The 18,827-nt window shown below is 64.8% G+C and overlaps 1 protein-coding gene and 1 pseudogene across 4 annotated transcripts in view; one reads left to right on the top strand and one right to left on the bottom strand.

The window, feature by feature from the left end:
- Positions 1–2,184: 2,184 nt before the first annotated feature.
- LOC142015222 (arylamine N-acetyltransferase 2-like) lies at positions 2,185–5,345 on the bottom strand (annotated as a pseudogene).
- A 79-nt stretch (positions 5,346–5,424) lies between these two features.
- Positions 5,425–18,827, top strand: part of SPNS1 (SPNS lysolipid transporter 1, lysophospholipid) — a 39,686-nt gene continuing 26,283 nt past the window's right edge. For 2 of the 4 annotated variants that reach the window (XR_012646092.1, XM_074998475.1), the window contains exons 1-5: positions 5,428–5,486; positions 7,279–7,561; positions 17,212–17,277; positions 17,429–17,565; positions 18,288–18,439. Coding sequence is in view for 2 of the 4 variants with exons in the window: in XM_074998475.1 (XP_074854576.1) it covers positions 7,333–7,561; positions 17,212–17,277; positions 17,429–17,565; positions 18,288–18,439 (584 nt within the window). In the remaining 2 variants the exon portion in view is untranslated. Of the gene's footprint in view, positions 5,487–7,202; positions 7,562–17,211; positions 17,278–17,428; positions 17,566–18,287; positions 18,440–18,827 lie in introns of those variants that run through there. The other 2 variants (XR_012646093.1, XM_074998477.1) reach the window with 2 other exon arrangements.

Below are 18,827 nucleotides of genomic sequence, written 5' to 3'. Positions count from 1 at the left end.
CACCCAGCTGGGCACACAGAGGCCTGGGCCACCCCTGGGGGTCTCCCTGAACCCCCCACTCCCCTGATGACACAGACAGTGATCCCCTGACCTCCCCACACACGGAGCAGGGCAGGGAGAGGCCTGGGCCCACCCCAGCCTGGTTTGCTTCCAGCCCACAAGCTGGATGAAGAGCCTGCTGCTATCGCTGGGGCCCGGGGCTCCCTTTCTCCCAGCTCCCTCCTGCAGCGGGCATGGCCACGCCCACCGAGACACCCCTTCCCCAGCTCTGCCTGGTCACGCCCACCAAGACATCCCCCCCCAGCTCGGCTTGGCCACGCCCACCGAGACCCCCCTTCCCCAGCTTGGCTTGGCCACACCCACCAAGACCCCCCTTCCCCAGCTCGGCCTGGCCACGCCCACCGAGACCCCCCCAGCTCGGCCTGGCCACACCCACCGAGACTCCCCCCCAGCTCGGCCTGGCCACACCCACTGAGACCCCCCCTCCCCAGCTCGGCCTGGCCACGCCCCCCAGACTGCCCCCCAGCTTGGCCTGGCCACGCCCCCTGAGACTCCCCTCCCCCAGCTCGGCCTGGCCACGCCTGCCGAGACATCTGCCCCCTTCAACCCCCCCGCCCCCCGCTTGGCCTGGCCATGCCTGCCGAATCCCCCCCCCCAGAGCTCAGCCTGGCCACTCCCACCGAGAGGTCCCCCTATCTCAGCGTGGCTACACCCACTGAGGCTCCCCCCCCACCCCAGCTCATCGTGGCCACACCCACCGAGTCGCATCCCCTGAGCTCGGCATGGCCACGCCCACCGAGACATCCCCACTGCTCAGCATGGCCACGCCTACTGAGACCCCCCCACCCCCCAGTTCCTCATGGCCACACCGAGTCACCGCCCCCAAGCTCGGCACGGGCACGCCCACTGAGATGTCCCACCCCCCCTCCGCCCTCAGCTGGGCAAGGCCAAGAGACTGCCCCAGGCCTCCTGTGTCAATGGGTGATTGTTTGGGGTTCCAACCCCTGTGGGTGGGGTGGGAGCTGCTCTTAGGAATGAATAAAGGGGTTGGTGTCAGTCCTGAGCCTGTCGCCCTGTGCTGGGGGTTGGCTGGCCACGGCCCTGGCGATCACCACTGCATGGACCTTCCCCTGGAGCTCATGCCAGGGACCACAGGGACAGATCGGGGTGGAGTCACGCCCAGTCCAAGCCGTGGACGGAGAACAAAGGGGCCTGGGCCCTGGCCCTGTACTAGGACAGCTTTGGGGGGCAGCTAAGGAGATCACCCAGGGTAACGTTGCTTAAACCTGGGCCACTTACAGCCCAGGCTGGGATTTCCTTCTCACGCAGGCAACCCAGCGGGAAAGTGCCTCAGCCAGCCAGAAGCCACATGAGCATCCCACAGCCTTCCCACACACCTCCACAGCCCCCTACTTCACTTCACCAACCCCCCACAGATTCTCCCCGGCTCCAAAGGGTCCGGCCACAGTCCCCAGCCAGCGTATACTGGATCCTACCCCAGTCGCCCCACTGGGCCCGTCCTTTAGGATCTGATAGCTCCATCCTGCCAAGTAGGAAGAGGGGGAGAACAACTGGTAAGGTGGTAACATCCCATGCGCCAGTGACAGCTGCTGATGCAGCCAGCAGTGTTCTGGGGTGAGCCTGGAAAGCCTCTGACGGGCCCCCATGTGGGAGAGTCCTGGTTACTGGAGAGCCGGATCCTTGCACTCTGGAACCAAGCACGTTACCCCAGGGCCACCTGGCCATGTTCCCAGCGGAGGGGAAAAGTCCTTTCCTCTTCCCCTCGGCCTGACCCAGGTGAGCAGCTGCAGCAAACTGCCATTGCCGGCTGGTTTTGCGAGCGCGCCCCAGTCCATTTACGTGTCAGGTGAAATGGACCTCTTGGTCTGATTCCAATCCCATTGCTCATGTGGGCGGCTGGGACGCTGCTGTTGGCTGACCCCGAGGACAAGTCCCAAACGCCTGAGGTGCGTATTCGACGTCTGAGCCTTTGTTTAGTCCCTCGTCCTGGCTGGTGGTGACCCTGCCCCCCATCGTGTGCCCATAGTTTTAACATTTCCTGTCCCCCCATCGCGTGCCTGTAACTCTAACGTTTCCCGTGCCCCGACAGAGCCAGTATCCTTTAGTCCCTCGTCCTGGCTGTGGGGTGACCACACCCCTCATCATGTGCCCATAGCTCTAACATTTCCCATCCCCCCATTGTGTGCCCATAACTCTAACATTTCCCGTCCCCCCATCGTGTGCCCATAACTCTAACATTTCCCATCCCCCGACAGAGCCAGTATCTGTAACGTCACCTGCAAGCACGGCACAGACGCACAAGTAGCGTAAACAGACTTGGCATCACCAGCTTCATTAGACACCTGGCTTGGGCCACCTGGCACTAGATGTTGTACCACTACGTACAGTGGTCAGATAAGTGGCTTCCATATTGAGATTTGTGTGTCTTTGCCCACGAACGCTTATACTCCAAAATGTTAGGCTATGAGGTGCCACAGGACTTCTTGTTAGTGAAGATACAGACTGACACGGCTCCTCCCTGATACGTATTCAACGTACATGTCCAGTAACGTCACAGCCCCGTCCTCCCAGAGCCGGGGAGTGAACCCAGGAGTCCTGGCTCCCAGTGCCAACAGCCTGTCATGGGGTTCTGGCATCCCCAGGCACTGCACCCCGTCCCCCGGCAGGAGTGACTCTCACCCAGCAGGTAGAACAGGAGGTTTATGAGGTGACAGAGCCCAGCTCAGCACAGAGGTGTCAGTGCAGCCGGCAGAGACAGTCATTCCAACCCGTCCTGGGGAGAGGAGCCCGAGGGGGGCCCCTCTGGGGTGTAGCTCCCCCCCTCGCCAGGCTGGCTGCCTCCCAGCTCCCTCTCCCCCCAGCTTGTAAGGGCTGCCTCCGATTCAAACCCGGCTCGGCTCCTTCCACCCTGTGCCCGGACAGGGGTGTTACCTGCCAGCTGTGGTTCCAGCCCCATGGGGTCACGCAGCCAGTGGGAGCTGCTCGGCCTATCACCCGCCCCCCCCTTCCATCACAAGCTCCGAGGCCCGGACCCAGCTGGCCTCTCTCCCTCGTGCAGCCACCCCTCCCCACAGGTCTCAGACACAGCAACCCAGCGTCCTGCGCCAGGGTGTGTCTGAGACCCCCGTCTGCCTGTGGGGCTGCCCCTTGGTTCAGTGGGCCTGGGGCGGGGGGAGCAGGTCGCTCTGCCAAGCTGGCACCATCTCCTCTCCCTTGGGGGGCGGCTCAATGTCCTCATCCTTGGGCACAAGGACCCCGCTCAGGTGGATGCCGAAGGCGCGCTGGCGCAGGCCGGGGATCTGGGAGGCCTGCAGCGCCGTCTCGGTGCGCTGTGCCCCGCGTGGCGATGAGCCGCCAGCCCAGGTAGGTGAGGCGCCCGCCCGCTGGCTGGGGCAGGCTGCACAAGGACTTGCAGGCGAAGATGGAGCGGGGCGAGTGCTGGTGGTAGTGGCACGTGTCAGCGAAGTCCCCCAGTTCCCGCTCCTCCAGGGTGAAGGTGTAGAGCGTCCGCCCCTCCAGGCCCGGCTCCAGCCGCAGCGGCTCCAGGGAGCCGTCCCCGAAGCCCAGGTCGCACAGGAAACTGGGGCCCCAGCCGGGCCAGCAGCACCAGGTGGTCCCGGGGCGGCCCGAAGCAGCCGGTGCAGCGGTTCCGCACGCGGCCGGCCAGCCCCACGGCGGCGCAGCCGAGCTCCCGCAGCAGCCACGGGCACAGCCCGTTGCTCTCGTAGCGGAAGCCCCCGCGGCGCCGGCAGACGATCTGGTCGTAGAGCCGGGGCAGCGCCAGGCTGACGGGCTCCCCGCAGTGCGCGCTCAGGCTCTCGAAGGGCACCGAGAACAGGCGGCAGCGGTGCAGCGCCCGCAGCGTCGCCAGGCTGGGCCCGGCTGGGCCCTGGTATCCGATCCGAGCCAGACAGGCGCCCACCTCCGTGCCGGGCCGGGAGCAGCAGGGCCTCCCCCGCCGACCGCTCCACCCGCCGCGGCGCAGGCCCACGCCGAGCCGGGGAGCGGGCGGGTCACGTCCTGGAGCCGGGGGCAGCGCGGGCGCCGGCCGTTCCCTGCGGCGGCTCCTGCGCGTCCCCTGCGGCGGTTCCCGCCTCTAGTCACTGGGCCCCAGTGCCTCCCCCCAACAGGCAGACAGACAACCCAGGGCTCCCGCCCCCACTGCCTGCACCCACTGGGCTCCACTGCTCCCAACGGGGGTGTGTGTGTGTGTGTGTCACACAGGGTGGGGGGCTCCTGCTGGGGTAACCTGGCGCCCAGGTGACACCTCTGCGCTGCAGACAAAGGAGGAGGTGGAGCCTGAGGGGTGTGAATTGGAACTGGGAGTTGGAAGCAGTGAGTCTGGGCTGGGAGAGAGAGAGACAAAGGAGGGGGCCAGGCCCCAGCTCTGGGGGCCCCTCGGGGCCTCCTCTCCCCAGCATGGGTGGGACTGGCTGTCTCTGCCGGCAGCGCTGACCCCTCTGTACGACGCTGTGTCCTGTCGGCTAATAAACCCGCTGTCCTGCTGCCGAGTGAGAGTCACTCCTGCCTGGGGAGGGGGGCGGAGCGGGGGGACCCCGAACCCCGTCACGCTCCTGCCTGGGGAGGGGGGCGGAGCGGGGGGACCCCGAACCCCGTCACACTCCTGCCCGCGGACGGGGGCGGAGCGGGGGGACCCCGAACCCCGTCACGCTCCTGCCCGCGGACGGGGGCGGAGCGGGGGGACCCCGAACCCCGTCACACTCCTGCCCGAGGACGAGGCGGAGCGGGGGGACCCCGAACCCCGTCACACTCCTGCCCGGGGACGGGGCGGAGCGGGGGGACCCCGAACCCCGTCACGCTCCTGCCCGGGGAGGGGGCGGAGCAGGGGGGACCCCGAACCCCGTCACGCTCCTGCCCGGGGACGGGGCGGAGCGGGGGGACCCCGAACCCCGTCACGCTCCTGCCCGGGGAGGGGGGCGGAGCGGGGGGACCCCGAACCCCGTCACGCTCCTGCCCGGGGAGGGGGGCGGAGCAGGGGGGACCCCGAGCCCCGTCACGCTCCTGCCCGGGGAGGGGGGCGGAGCAGGGGGGACCCCGAGCCCCGTCACGCTCCTGCCCGGGGAGGGGGGCGGAGCGGGGGGACCCCGAGCCCCGTCACAGACACACACAGCTCAGGGCTCCGACCCGGCCCCCGGCGGAGGGGGAGGGGCCCGATATGCCCCGTGTCGCGGCGCCCACGCGGTTGCCGTGGGGCCGGTGTCACGCGGCAGTGGGGGCCGGGGTGCACGAGGCCCTGCGGTTGCCGTGGTGACGGAGAGGCGGGCTCGGCGGTAAAGTTCCGGGACGGGAGCCCTGGTTGCCATGGGGACGGAGCGGACACCGGTTGTCACGGCGTTTGTGAGGGGCGGGGTCTGTCGCGGAACCGGAAGGGGCGTGACTTCCTTCCGGTCCTTTGATGCGTGATCATCACATGGTCTGGAGACGGAGCAGCGCTTCCTGTCGCGGTCGGGCCGGGGGGGGTTGGGGCAGTTGGGGGATGGGGGCGAAGGTGGGGGGCTTGAGGGGCTGGTCGGGGTGGGGGGTTCAAGGCGAGGGCAGGGGAAGCGGGGGGGTTGGGGTGAAGTTGGGGGCGGTTGGGGGGGCCGGGACGAGGGTAGTGGGGGCTGGGGCGAGAGATGGGGAGCGGTTGGCGGTTGGGGTGTTGGGTCAAAAGTGGGGGGGTTGGGGGGCCGGGGCGAGGGCAGGGGAGGCGGGGGGCTGGGTGTCAGGGAGAAGGTGGGGGATTGGGAGGTGCTTAGGGGGCTGGGGCGAGGGCAGGGGGGTTGGGGGGTCAGGGTGAGAGACAGGGAGTGTTTGGGGGGCCGGGGCGAGGGCAGGGGAGGTGGGGGGCTGGGTGTCAGGGAGAAGGTGGGGGATTGGGAGGTGCTTAGGGGGCTGGGGCGAGGGCAGGGGGGTTGGGGGGTCAGGGTGAGAGACAGGGAGTGTTTGGGGGGCCGGGGCGAGGGCAGGGGAGGCGGGGGGCTGGGTGTCAGGGAGAAGGTGGGGGATTGGGAGGTGCTTAGGGGCCTGGGGCGAGGGTTGGGGGGTCAGGGTGAGAGACAGGGAGTGTTTGGGGGGCCGGGGCGAGGGCAGGGGAGGTGGGGGGCTGGGTGTCAGGGAGAAGGTGGGGGATTGGGAGGTGCTTAGGGGGCTGGGGCGAGGGCAGGGGGGTTGGGGGGTCAGGGTGAGAGACAGGGAGTGTTTGGGGGGCCGGGGCGAGGGCAGGGGAGGCGGGGGGCTGGGTGTCAGGGAGAAGGTGGCTGATTGGGAGGTGCTTAGGGGCCTGGGGCGAGGGTTGGGGGGTCAGGGTGAGAGACAGGGAGTGTTTGGGGGGCTGGGGCGAGGGCAGGGGAGGCGGGGGGCTGGGTGTCAGGGAGAAGGTGGGGGATTGGGAGGTGCTTAGGGGGCTGGGGTGAGGGCAGGGGGAGTTGGGGGGTCAGGGTGAGAGACAGAGTGTTTGGGGGGCCAGGGCGAGGGCAGGGGAGGCGGGGGGCTGGGTGTCAGGGAGAAGGTGGGGGATTGGGGGGTGCTTAGGGGGCTGGGGCGAGGGCAGGGGGGTTGGGGGGTCAGGGTGAGAGACAGGGAGTGTTTGGGGGGCCGGGGCGAGGGCAGAGGAGATGGGGAGTGGTTGAGGGGCTGGGGCGAGGGCAGAGGAGACGGGGGGGTGTTGGGGGTTGTTGGGGCGAGGGCAGGGGGGCTGGGGGCCGGGGCAAGGGCAGGGGAGGTGGGGGGGTTGGGGGTCTGGGTGAGGGCAGGGGAGGCGGGGGGGTTGGGGTGTCGGGGCGAAGGTGAGGGGATTGGGGGCAGTTAGGGGGTCGGGGTGAGGGCAGGGGAGGTGGGGGGCGGTTAGGGGGTTGGGGCAAGGGGCGGGGGGGTGGTTGGCGGGGCCGGGGCGAGGGCCGGGGAGGCGGGGGGGTGGGGTGTTGGGGCAAAGGTGGGCGGGTTGGGTGGCGGTTACGGAGTCGGGGCGAGGGCAGGGGAGGGTTGGGGTGTTGGGGCGAGGGCAGGGAAGGCAGAAGGTTGGGGGGCGGTTAGGGGGTTGGGGCGAGAGATGGGGAGCAGTTTGGGGGGCTGGTGCGAGGGCAGGGGAGATGGGAGGGTTGGGGGGCCGGGGAGGCGGAGGGGTTGCCCTGTGAGCATAGCAGGGAACTGGGAGTTCGTGTGTGCAGGGCTGCTGGTGGTGGGTGGGGGAGGTCTGTGGGCGCAGGGGAAGCTGTGGCAGGGGGTAGGTAAGCCCCCTTTCCCTTCCTTTTGCAGCTCTGCCCTGGAGCTGGGCTACCCGTCGGGTGGCGGCACGGCGCAGGCCCAGCCATGGTGACCCGGCCCGGTCCCCGCCCTGACGCTGCCCCCTTCCTGAGCCAGGCAGACAGCACAGAAGAGGCGGAGGTGGAGGCGGAGGGAGCGCTGCATCCGGATGGTGCGCAGCCGGAGGGCGGGGCGCCGGCCATCACCGGCATCTCCTACGGCCGTTCCGTCATGATTGTCATTGTACTCTGCTACATCAACCTGCTCAACTACATGGACCGCTTCACTGTGGCTGGTAAGGGACCGAGGGCAGCTGTGTGGGGCTGGGAGCTGCATGTGCGAGGGGTATGGGAGGTACTGGATGTGATGGGGTTCAGGGGTCCCCAAGCTCTGCACCCCGTCCGCTGGCAGGAGTGACTCTCACTCAGCAGGTAGAACAGGAGGTTTATGAGGCGACAGAGCCCAGCTCAGCACAGGGGTGTCAGTGCAGGTGGCAGAGACAGTCATTCCAACCCGTCCTGGGGAGAGGAGCCCGAGGGGTGCCCCTCTGGGGTGTAGGGTCCCCCCCTGGCCAGGCTGGCTCCTTCCAGCTCCCTCTCCCCCAGCTTCTAACTGCTGCCTCCGATTCAAACCCAGCTCGGCTCCACTCTGCTCTGTGTTTAGGTCAGAGGTGTTACCTGCCAGCCTAGGGTACAGCCCCAGGGTCATCCTTAGCTGCTGGGAGCTGCTTTCCCTGTCACACACATCCAGCCTGAGTCTCTCACACCCTTACAGACCAAACTGAGCGGGGTTATTTGGCCAGTGACCTGGGGAAGTTTGGGGTCCTCCCTGCGTGACAGGGCATCGGCCATGGTGGTGTTGTTCCCCTTCACATGGACCACCTCCATGTCGTAGTCCTGCAGCAGCAGACTCCACCGCAGGAGCTTGGCGTTGGCCCCTTTCATGTGATACAGCCAGGTCAGGAGTGAGTGATCGGTGTACATGGTGAAACGCCGTCCAAACAGGTACGGCTGCAGCTTCCCCAGCGCCCACCCCATGGCCAGACATTCCTTCTCTATGGCCGCGTAGTTCTGCTCCCGAGGCAGCAGCTTCTTACTCAGGTACACGATGGGGTGTTTTTCCCCTTTGTCATTCACCTGCACTAGCACCGCCCCCAGCCCCACGTCTGAGGCGTCGGTGAACACCAGGAAGGGCTTGTTGAAGTCTGGATTTGCCAGCACTGGGGCCCTGACCAGAGCCTCCTTCAGCGCGCAGAGGGCCTCTTGGCACTGCTCGGTCCAGACCACCTTGTCAGGCTTTCCCTTTTTACGCAGCTCCGAGAGCGGGGCTGTGATGGAGCTAAAGTGGGGCACAAACCTCCGGTAGTACCCCACCATCCCAATGAAGGCCTGGACCTGCTTCTTAGTCTGGGGTGTGGGCCAATCTCTGACAGCCTCCACTTTAGCTGGCTCTGGCTTTAAGCAGCCGCTGCCAACCTTGTGGCCCAGGTAGGTCACCTCAGCCATTCCCACCTTGCACTTCCCTGCCTTGATAGTCAGACCGGCCTTCTGGAGTCGGTCCAGCACCTGCTTGACCTGGGACACATGGTCCTCCCACGTCTGGCTGAAGATGCAAATGTCGTCCATGTAAGCCAGGGCAAAGCTCTCCATCCCCTTCAGTAGCTGGTCCACCAGACGCTGGAAGGTAGCGGGTGCCCCCTTGAGGCCGAAGGGCAGGACCAGGAACTCGTAGAGCCCCACAGGGGTGATGAAAGCCGACTTGAGCCAGGCATCTTGGTCTAATGGCACTTGCCAGTCCCCCTTGGTGAGGTCTATGGTGGTGAGGTAACGGGCTCCCCCCAGCTTGTCTAAAAAGTCGTCAGGCCTGGGTATGGGGTAGGCGTCCGATACAGTGATGGCGTTAAGCTTGCCATAGTCCACACAAAACCGAACAGACCCATCTTTTTTAGGGACTAACACCATGGGAGAGGCCCAGGGCCTGGAGGAGGGTTGGATCACCCCCAGAGCCAGCATGTCTTCAACCTCCCACTCTGTGTCCTGAGCCGTCTTCCCTGTGGCTCTGAATGGCACACACTTGATAGGGGCGTGGGTGCCTGTCTCTATTCGGTGGATAGCCAGGTCAGTGCGTCCGGGTCTGTCCGAGAACAGCTGTTGGTGCGAATGCAGCACCTCCTTGATCTCCGTCTGCTGGGCAGGGGTCAGCTGGTCTGAGAGGGGAATAGACTCCAGCAAGGAGCCGGCTCCAGTCCTTGTGAGTAAATCCACCAAGGGATCATCCCCCTGCCCCTCCCAGTGTCTGCACATGGCCAGCACCAAGTTCTCTCTGTCCCAGTGAGGTTTCATCATGTTCGCTTGATAGACCCGGTGGCTGTGGGCCTGGTTTGACAGTTCTAACAAGTAGTTCACCTCATTTAGCTGTTTGACGACCTTGAAGGGCCCATCCCAGGCTGCTTGCAGCTTATTCCGCCGCACGGGTATGAGAACCATCACTTGGTCCCCGGTGGCATAGGCTCGGGCCTGGGCGTTACGGTCATACCAGACCGTTTGCTTCCTTTGGGCCATGGAGAGGTTCTCCCTGGCCAGGCCCATGAGCTCAGTGAGTTTTTCATGGAAGGTCAGTACATACTGTACCACTGACTCCCCTTCAGGAGAGGCCGTCCCCTTCCACTCTTCTCTGAGCAAGTCCAGGGGTCCCCAAACCCTCCTTCCGTACAGCAGCTCAAACGGGGAGAACCCCGTGGAGTCCTGGGGCACCTCCCTGTATGCAAACAGCAGGTGGGGTAAGTACTTGTCCCAGTCATGGGGGTATTGATTCATGAAGGTTCTCAGCATCTGCTTCAGAGTCCCATTGAACCTCTCCACCAGCCCATTGGTCTGCGGGTGGTAGGCTGTGGCCCAGGTGTGCCGGACCCCACACTAGTCCCACGAGCTTTGCAGCAGGGCCGACATGAAGTTGGACCCCTGATCTGTGAGGACCTCCTTGGGGAACCCCACTCTGCTGAAAATGGACAGCAGTGCATCCGCCACGGTGTCAGCGTCGACAGAGGTCAAGGCCACTGCTTCTGGGTATCGCGTGGCAAAATCTATCACCACCAAAATATATTTCTTCCTCGAACGCGTTGCCTTGCTGAAGGGTCCCACTATGTCCATAGCCACTTTCTGGAAAGGCTCCTCTATGATGGGCAGTGGCCTCAGGGCAGCTTTCCCCTTGTCCTGGGTCTTTCCCACCCTCTGGCAGGAATCGCAGGACAGGCAATATAGATGGACAGCTGCAAAGATCCCTGGCCAGAAAAAGTTCTGTAACAACCTTCTCCTGGTGCGGTGGATCCCCTGGTGTCCTGCGAGCGGGACATCATGGGCTAGGTACAGCAACCTGCGCCGGTACTTTTGGGGAGCCACCAGTTGCCTCTGGACCTTCCATGGCTCCGCTTTGCATCTGGGAGCCCATTCCCAGTACAGGAATCCCTTTTCCCATAGGAATCTCCCCCTGCAGCCCTCCCGCAGCTGTGGAGCTGGGCTGAGACTGGCCAGTTCCCTCAGCTTCTGCAAGGAGGGGTCTCTCTGCTGCTCTGCCTGGAACTCTTCGGCTGGGGCAGGGGCGGAAGCCACTTCCCCATCCCTGCCTGGCTCCAGCGCCCCTGGCCTGTGAGACCCGTTTTTTGGGGCCCCCTTTCTCTCAGGGTTGACCCCTGTGGCTTCTGTGACTTTGGCTGGGCTTGTACCCCCGAATCTGGGGAACACACCCCTCGTTTTCTTTGGCTACGGGTCAGGACCAGGGCACGAGGGTGTTCACCTGGCCAGTTCTCCCGGTCACCCCCCATCAGTACATCTGCCGGCAAATGGCTGTGCACACCCACCTCCTTGGGGCCTTCCTTATCCCCCCATTTCAGGTGCACCCTCGCCATGGGCACTTTGAAAGGGGTCCCACCAATTCCTGTTAAAGTCAGGTGGGAATCGGGTATCATACGGCCCGGTGCCACCACCCCGGGTCGGGCCAGCGTCACGTCAGCGCCTGTGTCCCCGAACCGCGTGACCTTTTTCCCGTCTACCTCGAGGGGTGTGAGACACTTGCTCCGCAGAGGCAGTGCCGCCCCCACACTGTAAACTGACCTCTGAGCATTTGGTTCCCCTGAGGAGCTGGTCTGTGGGGCTGACTCGGCCCAATCCAAGTACCCACTCTTAGCACCACCCGCCTTGGCCGCCCGCCTCTCTGGCTTCTGGGACTCCCACCCAGTTGACTCCATGACCCCCCGGCCTGCTCAACCTGTCTGGGAGCTTGGGGCACTGGGCTGATCTATGTCCCTTTTGTCCACAGTGATAATAGCCCGGGTCTTGCTGTGTCCCTTGAGCCGGCTGCTCTCTCCAGGCTCTGCTTGGCCCTCTGGGGGGTGGGCGGCCAGCCCCTCTTTCCTGGGCTTGCCCAAGCAGTGATCCCCTCTGTCGTACAGTCAGGAACTGGTGTCTCTGAGATTCCCTCTCTTTGTGGGGCTCACTTTCAAACATGGCCCGGCTGTTTGTGAAGTCATCTGCCAGTTTCCCTGCATTGTGTGGATCCCCAGGCCTCCGGTCCTTGAGCCACACCCTCGGGTCAGGTGAGCACATCTCATAGAATCGCTGCTGGACCATCAGTTTAACCAGGTCCTTTACGGACTGGACTCCCACCCCGAACACCCACTTCCAATAGTATTGCATCAGGCGGGAGGCTGCATCTCCATAGGTTTCCTCTGGCCTCTTCTGCACCTCCTGGAACCTCTTTTTGTACGTCTCCGGAGTCAGCCCGAACTTATGCAGCAGGGCCTGTTTGAGCTGTTCATAGTCCCCAGGCTGCAGCCCCTGCAGCCGGCTGAGCACCGCTGCGGCCTTCTGGCCCAGCAAGCGGGTGAGGTGCCGGAGCCACTCAGCTGGGGGAACCTCGTGCAACTCACAGGCTCGCTCAAAGGCAGTAAGGAACTCGTCCATGTCCCCTGGGTCCTGACACTGGGCCAGCACACGCGTCTCCAAGTGACTGGCCACCCCGAGCCGTCTGGCCCTCTCCCCGCTTACCGCAGCTGGGGCCTCGGTGTCTCACCTCTGCCATGGCCCGCTCGTGCTCTCGCTCTCTCCTCCTGCTCTCACTCTCTCTCCTCCCGCTGTCTCTCTTGTAGCTGGCGCTCGTGCTCACGCGCTCTTTCCCATTCGTGGTGCTCCAGTTCCTTTAATCTCACCTTGAGCTCCAGCCGTCACAGCTCTGCAGCGGGGAACTCTGCCCGCGATGGACCACCACTAGCTGAGCGCGACCTGGCGGGCACCGTGTGTGTCTGACGGCATCGAGCCCCTGCTCCTGTCGGAGAATCCGAAACGCTTCCCGAGGGTGACCAGCCACTTCCTGCCGGGACAGGCTCTGCCCGCCCGGATCGGTCACTCTCTTCCAGCTGGGCAATCAGCTGGGCCTTGGTCGCCTTCCCCACGGTCAGGCCCCTCTCTCTGCACAGCCCCGGTAGCTCTGCCTTTAGGAGTCGGGTATAATCCATCTCCCCGCTGTCTCCCGGGATATCCACTCACCAGCAGCAGCTGCATCCCCACAAGGCTCAAGAATCACTTTGCTCCTACTCCGGCTCCTATGAGGCTCCTTCTTTCTCCTGCTCTCCGTCATCTGCTGCTGGGAGCTCATCTGTGGGTGCAGTGCATCCCACTGCTGACACCAGTGTGATGGGGTTCAGGGGTCCCCCTGTACTGCACCCTGCCCGCAGGCAGGAGTGACTCTCTCCCAGCAGGTAGAACAGGGAGCTCGAGGCGACAGAGCCCAGCTCAGCACAGGGGTGTCAGTGCAGTCGGCAGAGACAGTCCTTCCAACCCGTCCTGGGGAGAGGAGCCCAAGGGGTGCCCCTCTGGGGTGTAGCTTCCCCCCTCACCAGGCTGGCTCATTCCAGCTCCCTCTCCCCCGAGCTTCTAACTGCCGCCTCTAATTCAAACCCAGCTCAGCTCCTCCCTGCTCTGTATTCAGGGCAGAGGTGTTACCTGCCAGGTTAAGGTATATCCACAGGGGTCATCCTTATCCCTGAGAGTTGCTCTGTTTGTCACACACATGTGCAGCCTGAGTCTCACATGCACTCCCCCACTCCATCACACTGGGGCAAGGGGATTGAAACCTGTGTGTGTGAGCGGCGTGGGAGGTATTGGTTCAAAGTGATGGGGTGTATGTACTGGGAGCAAAGGGGATGGGAGCGGCGTGTGTCCGTGTGGGGGGTTGGGGCGGTACTGGGAGCAGAGGGGACAGGAGCTGCGTGTGCGAGGGGTGGGTGAGGTACTGGTGCAGAGGTGTTGGGAGCTGCCTGTATCCGTGAGGGTGTTGGGAAGGCAGTCAGGCCCTGGAGCAGAGCTGCGTGTGTGAGGGGCTGGTGAGGTACTGGTGCAGAGGTGTTGGGAGCTGCGTGTGCGAGGGGCGGGTGAGGTAGTGGTGCAGAGGTGTTGGGAGCTGCGTGTGCGAGGGGCCCTGGAGCGGAGCTGTGTGTGTGAGGGGTGGGTGAGGTAGTGGTGCAGAGGTGTTGGGAGCTGCGTGTGCGAGGGGCGGGTGAGGTAGTGGTGCAGAGGTGTTGGGAGCTGCGTGTGCGAGGGGCCCTGGAGCGGAGCTGCGTGTGCGAGGGGTGGGTGAGGTAGTGGCGCAGAGGTGTTGGGAGCTGCGTGTGCGAGGGGCCGTGGAGCGGAGCTGCGTGTGCGAGGGGTGGGTGAGGTACTGGCGCAGAGGTGTTGGGAGCTGCGTGTGCGAGGGGTGGGTGAGGTACTGGTGCCGAGGTGTTGGGAGCTGCGTGCGCGAGGGGCCGTGGAGCAGAGCTGCGTGTGCGAGGGGTGGGTGAGGTAGTGGCGCAGAGGTGTTGGGAGCTGCGTGTGCGAGGGGTCGTGGAGGGGAGCTGCGTGTGCGAGGGGTGGGTGAGGTAGTGGTGCAGAGGTGTTGGGAGCTGCGTGTGCGAGGGGTCGTGGAGCGGAGCTGCGTGTGCAAGGGGTGGGTGAGGTAGTGGTGCAGAGGTGTTGGGAGCTGCGTGCGCGAGGGGTGGGTGAGGTAGTGGTGCAGAGGTGTTGGGAGCTGCGTGTGCGAGGGGTCGTGGAGCGGAGCTGCATGTGCGAGGGGTGGGTGAGGTAGTGGTGCAGAGGTGTTGGGAGCTGCGTGCGCGAGGGGTGGGTGAGGTAGTGGCGCAGAGGTGTTGGGAGCTGCGTGTGCGAGGGGCCGTGGAGCGGAGCTGCGTGTGCGAGGGGTGGGTGAGGTAGTGGTGCAGAGGTGTTGGGAGCTGCGTGCGCGAGGGGTGAGTGAGGTAGTGGCGCAGAGGTGTTGGGAACTGCGTGTGCAAGGGGCCGTGGAGCGGAGCTGCGTGTGCGAGGGGCCATGGAGTGGAGCTGCGTGTGCGAGGGGTGGGTGAGGTAGTGGTGCAGAGGTGTTGGGAGCTGCGTGTGCGAGGGGTCGTGGAGCGGAGCTGCGTGTGCGAGGGGTGGGTGAGGTAGTGGTGCAGAGGTGTTGGGAGCTGCGTGTGCGAGGGGTGGGTGAGGTACTGGTGCCGAGGTTTTGGGAGCTGCGTGCGCGAGGGGTGGATGAGGTAGTGGCTCAGAGGTGTTGGGAGCTGCGTGTGCGAGGGGCCGTGGAGCGGAGCTGCGTGTGCGAGGGGTGGGTGAGGTAGTGGTGCAGAGGTGTTGGGAGCTGCGTGCGCGAGGGGTGAGTGAGGTAGTGGCGCAGATGTGTTGGGAACTGCGTGTGCGAGGGGCCGTGGAGCGGAGCTGCGTGTGCGAGGGGTGGGTGAGGTAGTGGCGCAGAGTTGTTGGGAGCTGCGTGTGCGAGGGGTGGGTGAGGGAGTGGCGCAGAGGTGTTGGGAACTGCGTGTGCGAGGGGTCGTGGAGTGGAGCTGCGTGTGCGAGGGGTGGGTGAGGTAGTGGTGCAGAGGTGTTGGGAGCTGCGTGCGCGAGGGGTGGGTGAGGGAGTGGCGCAGAGGTGTTGGGAACTGCGTGTGCGAGGGGTCGTGGAGCGGAGCTGCGTGTGCGAGGGGTGGGTGAGGTACTGGTGCCGAGGTGTTGGGAGCTGCGTGCGCGAGGGGTGGATGAGGTAGTGGTGCAGAGGTGTTGGGAGCCGCGTGTGCGAGGGGCCGTGGAGCGGAGCTGCGTGTGCGAGGGGTGGGTGAGGTAGTGGCGCAGAGTTGTTGGGAGCTGCGTGTGCGAGGGGTGGGTGAGGGAGTGGCGCAGAGGTGTTGGGAACTGCGTGTGCGAGGGGTCGTGGAGTGGAGCTGCGTGTGCGAGGGGTGGGTGAGGTAGTGGTGCAGAGGTGTTGGGAGCTGCGTGCGCGAGGGGTGGGTGAGGGAGTGGCGCAGAGGTGTTGGGAACTGCGTGTGCGAGGGGTCGTGGAGCGGAGCTGCGTGTGCGAGGGGTGGGTGAGGTACTGGTGCCGAGGTGTTGGGAGCTGCGTGCGCGAGGGGTGGATGAGGTAGTGGTGCAGAGGTGTTGGGAGCCGCGTGTGCGAGGGGCCGTGGAGCGGAGCTGCGTGTGCGAGGGGTGGGTGAGGTAGTGGCGCAGAGGTGTTGGGAGCTGCGTGTGCGAGGGGCCGTGGAGTGGAGCTGCGTGTGCGAGGGGTGGGTGAGGTAGTGGCGCAGAGGTGTTGGGAGCTGCGTGTGCGAGGGGCCGTGGAGTGGAGCTGCGTGTGCGAGGGGTGGGTGAGGTAGTGGTGCAGAGGTGTTGGGAGCTGCGTGCGCGAGGGGTGGGTGAGGTAGTGGTGCAGAGGTGTTGGGAGCTGCGTGCGCGAGGGGTGGGTGAGGTAGTGGCGCAGAGGTGTTGGGAGCTGCGTGTGCGAGGTGTCGTGGAGCGGAGCTGCGTGTGCGAGGGGTGGGTGAGGTAGTGGTGCAGAGGTGTTGGGAGCTGCGTGCGCGAGGGGTGGGTGAGGTAGTGGCGCAGAGGTGTTGGGAGCTGCGTGTGCGAGGTGTCGTGGAGCGGAGCTGCGTGTGCGAGGGGTGGGTGAGGTAGTGGTGCAGAGGTGTTGGGAGCTGCGTGTGCGAGGTGTCGTGGAGCGGAGCTGCGTGTGCGAGGGGTGGGTGAGGTAGTGGTGCAGAGGTGTTGGGAGCTGCGTGTGCGAGGTGTCGTGGAGTGGAGCTGCGTGTGCGAGGGGTGGGTGAGGTAGTGGTGCAGAGGTTTTGGGAGCTGCGTGTGCGAGGTGTCGTGGAGTGGAGCTGCGTGTGCGAGGGGTGGGTGAGGTAGTGGTGCAGAGGTGTTGGGAGCTGCGTGTGCGAGGTGTCGTGGAGTGGAGCTGCGTGTGCGAGGGGTGGGTGAGGTAGTGGTGCAGAGGTGTTGGGAGCTGCGTGTGCGAGGGGTCGTGGAGCGGAGCTGCGTGTGCGAGGGGTGGGTGAGGTAGTGGTGCAGAGGTGTTGGGAGCTGCGTGCGCGAGGGGTGGGTGAGGTAGTGGCTCAGAGGTGTTGGGAGCTGCGTGTGCGAGGTGTCGTGGAGCGGAGCTGCGTGTGCGAGGGGTGGGTGAGGTAGTGGTGCAGAGGTGTTGGGAGCTGCGTGCGCGAGGGGTGGGTGAGGTAGTGGCGCAGAGGTGTTGGGAGCTGCGTGTGCGAGGGGCCGTGGAGCGGAGCTGCGTGTGCGAGGGGTGGGTGAGGTACTGGCGCAGAGGTGTTGGGAGTTGTGCGTCCGTGGGCGTGTAGGGAAGGTAGTCGGGCCCTGGAGCGGAGCTGCCTGCGCACGGAGCGTAGGGCAGGTTATGGGGCAGAGGGGCGGGAGCGGTACGCCTGCCTGTCAGCGTATGGGAGCCCCGGCGGCCAGGCGTCGCGTGGGGCTCTGTGGTGGGCGGGGTTGCGTGAGCAGTGGGGTTTGCCGCCTGCAGAGTCTCCGTGGGGGCTCTGCAGAGTGAAGTGAGCTTGGAGTGGGCAGAGCTGGGAGGCTGTGGGGTTCAGGGTGCTTCCCACTTTCTTATCCCCCCCCCCCCCCCCCGTTTCTGCAGGTGTCCTTCCTGACATCGAGTCGTTCTTTCGCATTGGAGACAGCAGCTCCGGGCTCCTGCAGACAGGTATGGGGCCAGCGTCCCTAAGCGACAGGAGGGACACGCCTTGGGTGCTGCAGGAGTGTGTTCGTGGGGTGAGGGCTGGGGGTAGCAGGGCGGAGAGGGACTGTTGTATCCCCACACAGCACCCCAGTTCTGACCCCCTCCTGCCCCACAGTGTTTATCTGCAGCTACATGGTGCTGGCCCCAATCTTTGGGTACCTGGGAGACCGCTACCACCGCAAGTGCCTGCTCTGCCTGGGCATTGTCTTCTGGTCGGCTGTCACGCTGGGCTCCAGCTTCGTCCCCAAAGAGGTACCCGGCTGTGCGGTGGGAGCTGTGCCCTGGGGTGGAGCTCTGCAGGGTGCGCAGAGGGGCTTGGGGCTGTGCGGGGGAGTTGCGGTAGGGGTGGGGGCTGGAGCAGTGTGGGGATGTTGTTGTCATAGGAGGCGAGAGCTGGAGTGGTGCAAGGGGTGGGACTGTTCATGGGGGCGTTGCTGTAGCAGCTGGGGAGCTGGAGCGATGTGGGGGGTAGTGCCTGGGCTGTGGGGAAGGTGTGAGTGTCTGACGAGGGGAGAGGGGGTGCTGTTCTCGGGGCAGGCGTGGTAGGGGGTGTGAATGGAAGTGGAAGTGGGTGAGCGGAGGGGCTGGGTGCGTCTGTTGTCAGAGGTACGTGCTGAGCGCTGGCAGGTTGTGGGCAATCAACGACCCAATCCACCGAAAGCGGCGTGGTGACGACGTGTTCTTGTAACAGATAAAGTCTCTGCGTTCCTCAGTGCTCACATAACCTGTGCCCAGCTCCTTGGTATATAATGGCCCCAGGAGCAAGGGGGGTGCAGATGGGTTTGGGGCTGTGTGGCAATGCAGATGAGTTCAACCCCACTGGCTCATGCCAGCCCCAGGCTCATCAGGCTGATGGGGAGATGAGGGATGCGTTGAGCAGGCCGGCTCTGGAGCTCGCAGTGGGCTGTGGGTGAGCTCTCAGCCCCAGGTAAGCTGGGCTGCATGGCCGTGTCTGAGCTCTCTCTTCCCCCCAGCGGTTCTGGCTGCTGCTGGTGACTCGGGGGCTGGTGGGGGTGGGGGAGGCCAGCTACTCCACCATCGCCCCCACCATCATCGCAGACCTGTTTGTTAGCGACCAGCGGAGCCGCATGCTGGCCCTCTTCTACTTTGCCATCCCCGTCGGCAGGTGAGGGGCTGGGCTGGGTCAGGTGGGGAGAGGGCAGGAGTCCCAGTGCTGGCTTCCTTCCCCCACTGCAGGTTGTGGGGGAGGGGTCAGCAGGGGAAGGTGGTGGGTACTTAAAGTGAAATCCCGTCAAGCTGCCTGGAAACTTTTTAAGGACACCATCATTGAGGCTCAACTTAAACGTATACCCCAAGTCAGGAACCGTTGTGAGAGAACCAAAAAAGTGCCACCGTATTTAAACAATAAAGTAAAAGTGGCAATGAGAGCCAAAAAGACATCCTTTAAAAATGGAAGTTAAATCGTAGGGAGGAAAATAGAAAGGAACATAAATGCCGCCACGTGAAGTGTACAAATGTAATCAGGAAGGCCAAAAAAGAATGTGAAGAACAGC

The sequence above is a fragment of the Carettochelys insculpta genome, chromosome 6 (assembly GCF_033958435.1).
Source record: "Carettochelys insculpta isolate YL-2023 chromosome 6, ASM3395843v1, whole genome shotgun sequence".
NCBI classification, from domain to species: Eukaryota; Metazoa; Chordata; order Testudines; family Carettochelyidae; genus Carettochelys; species Carettochelys insculpta.
Note: the sequence above shows the minus strand (reverse complement) of the source record. Positions and strands in the feature narration are given on the sequence as shown.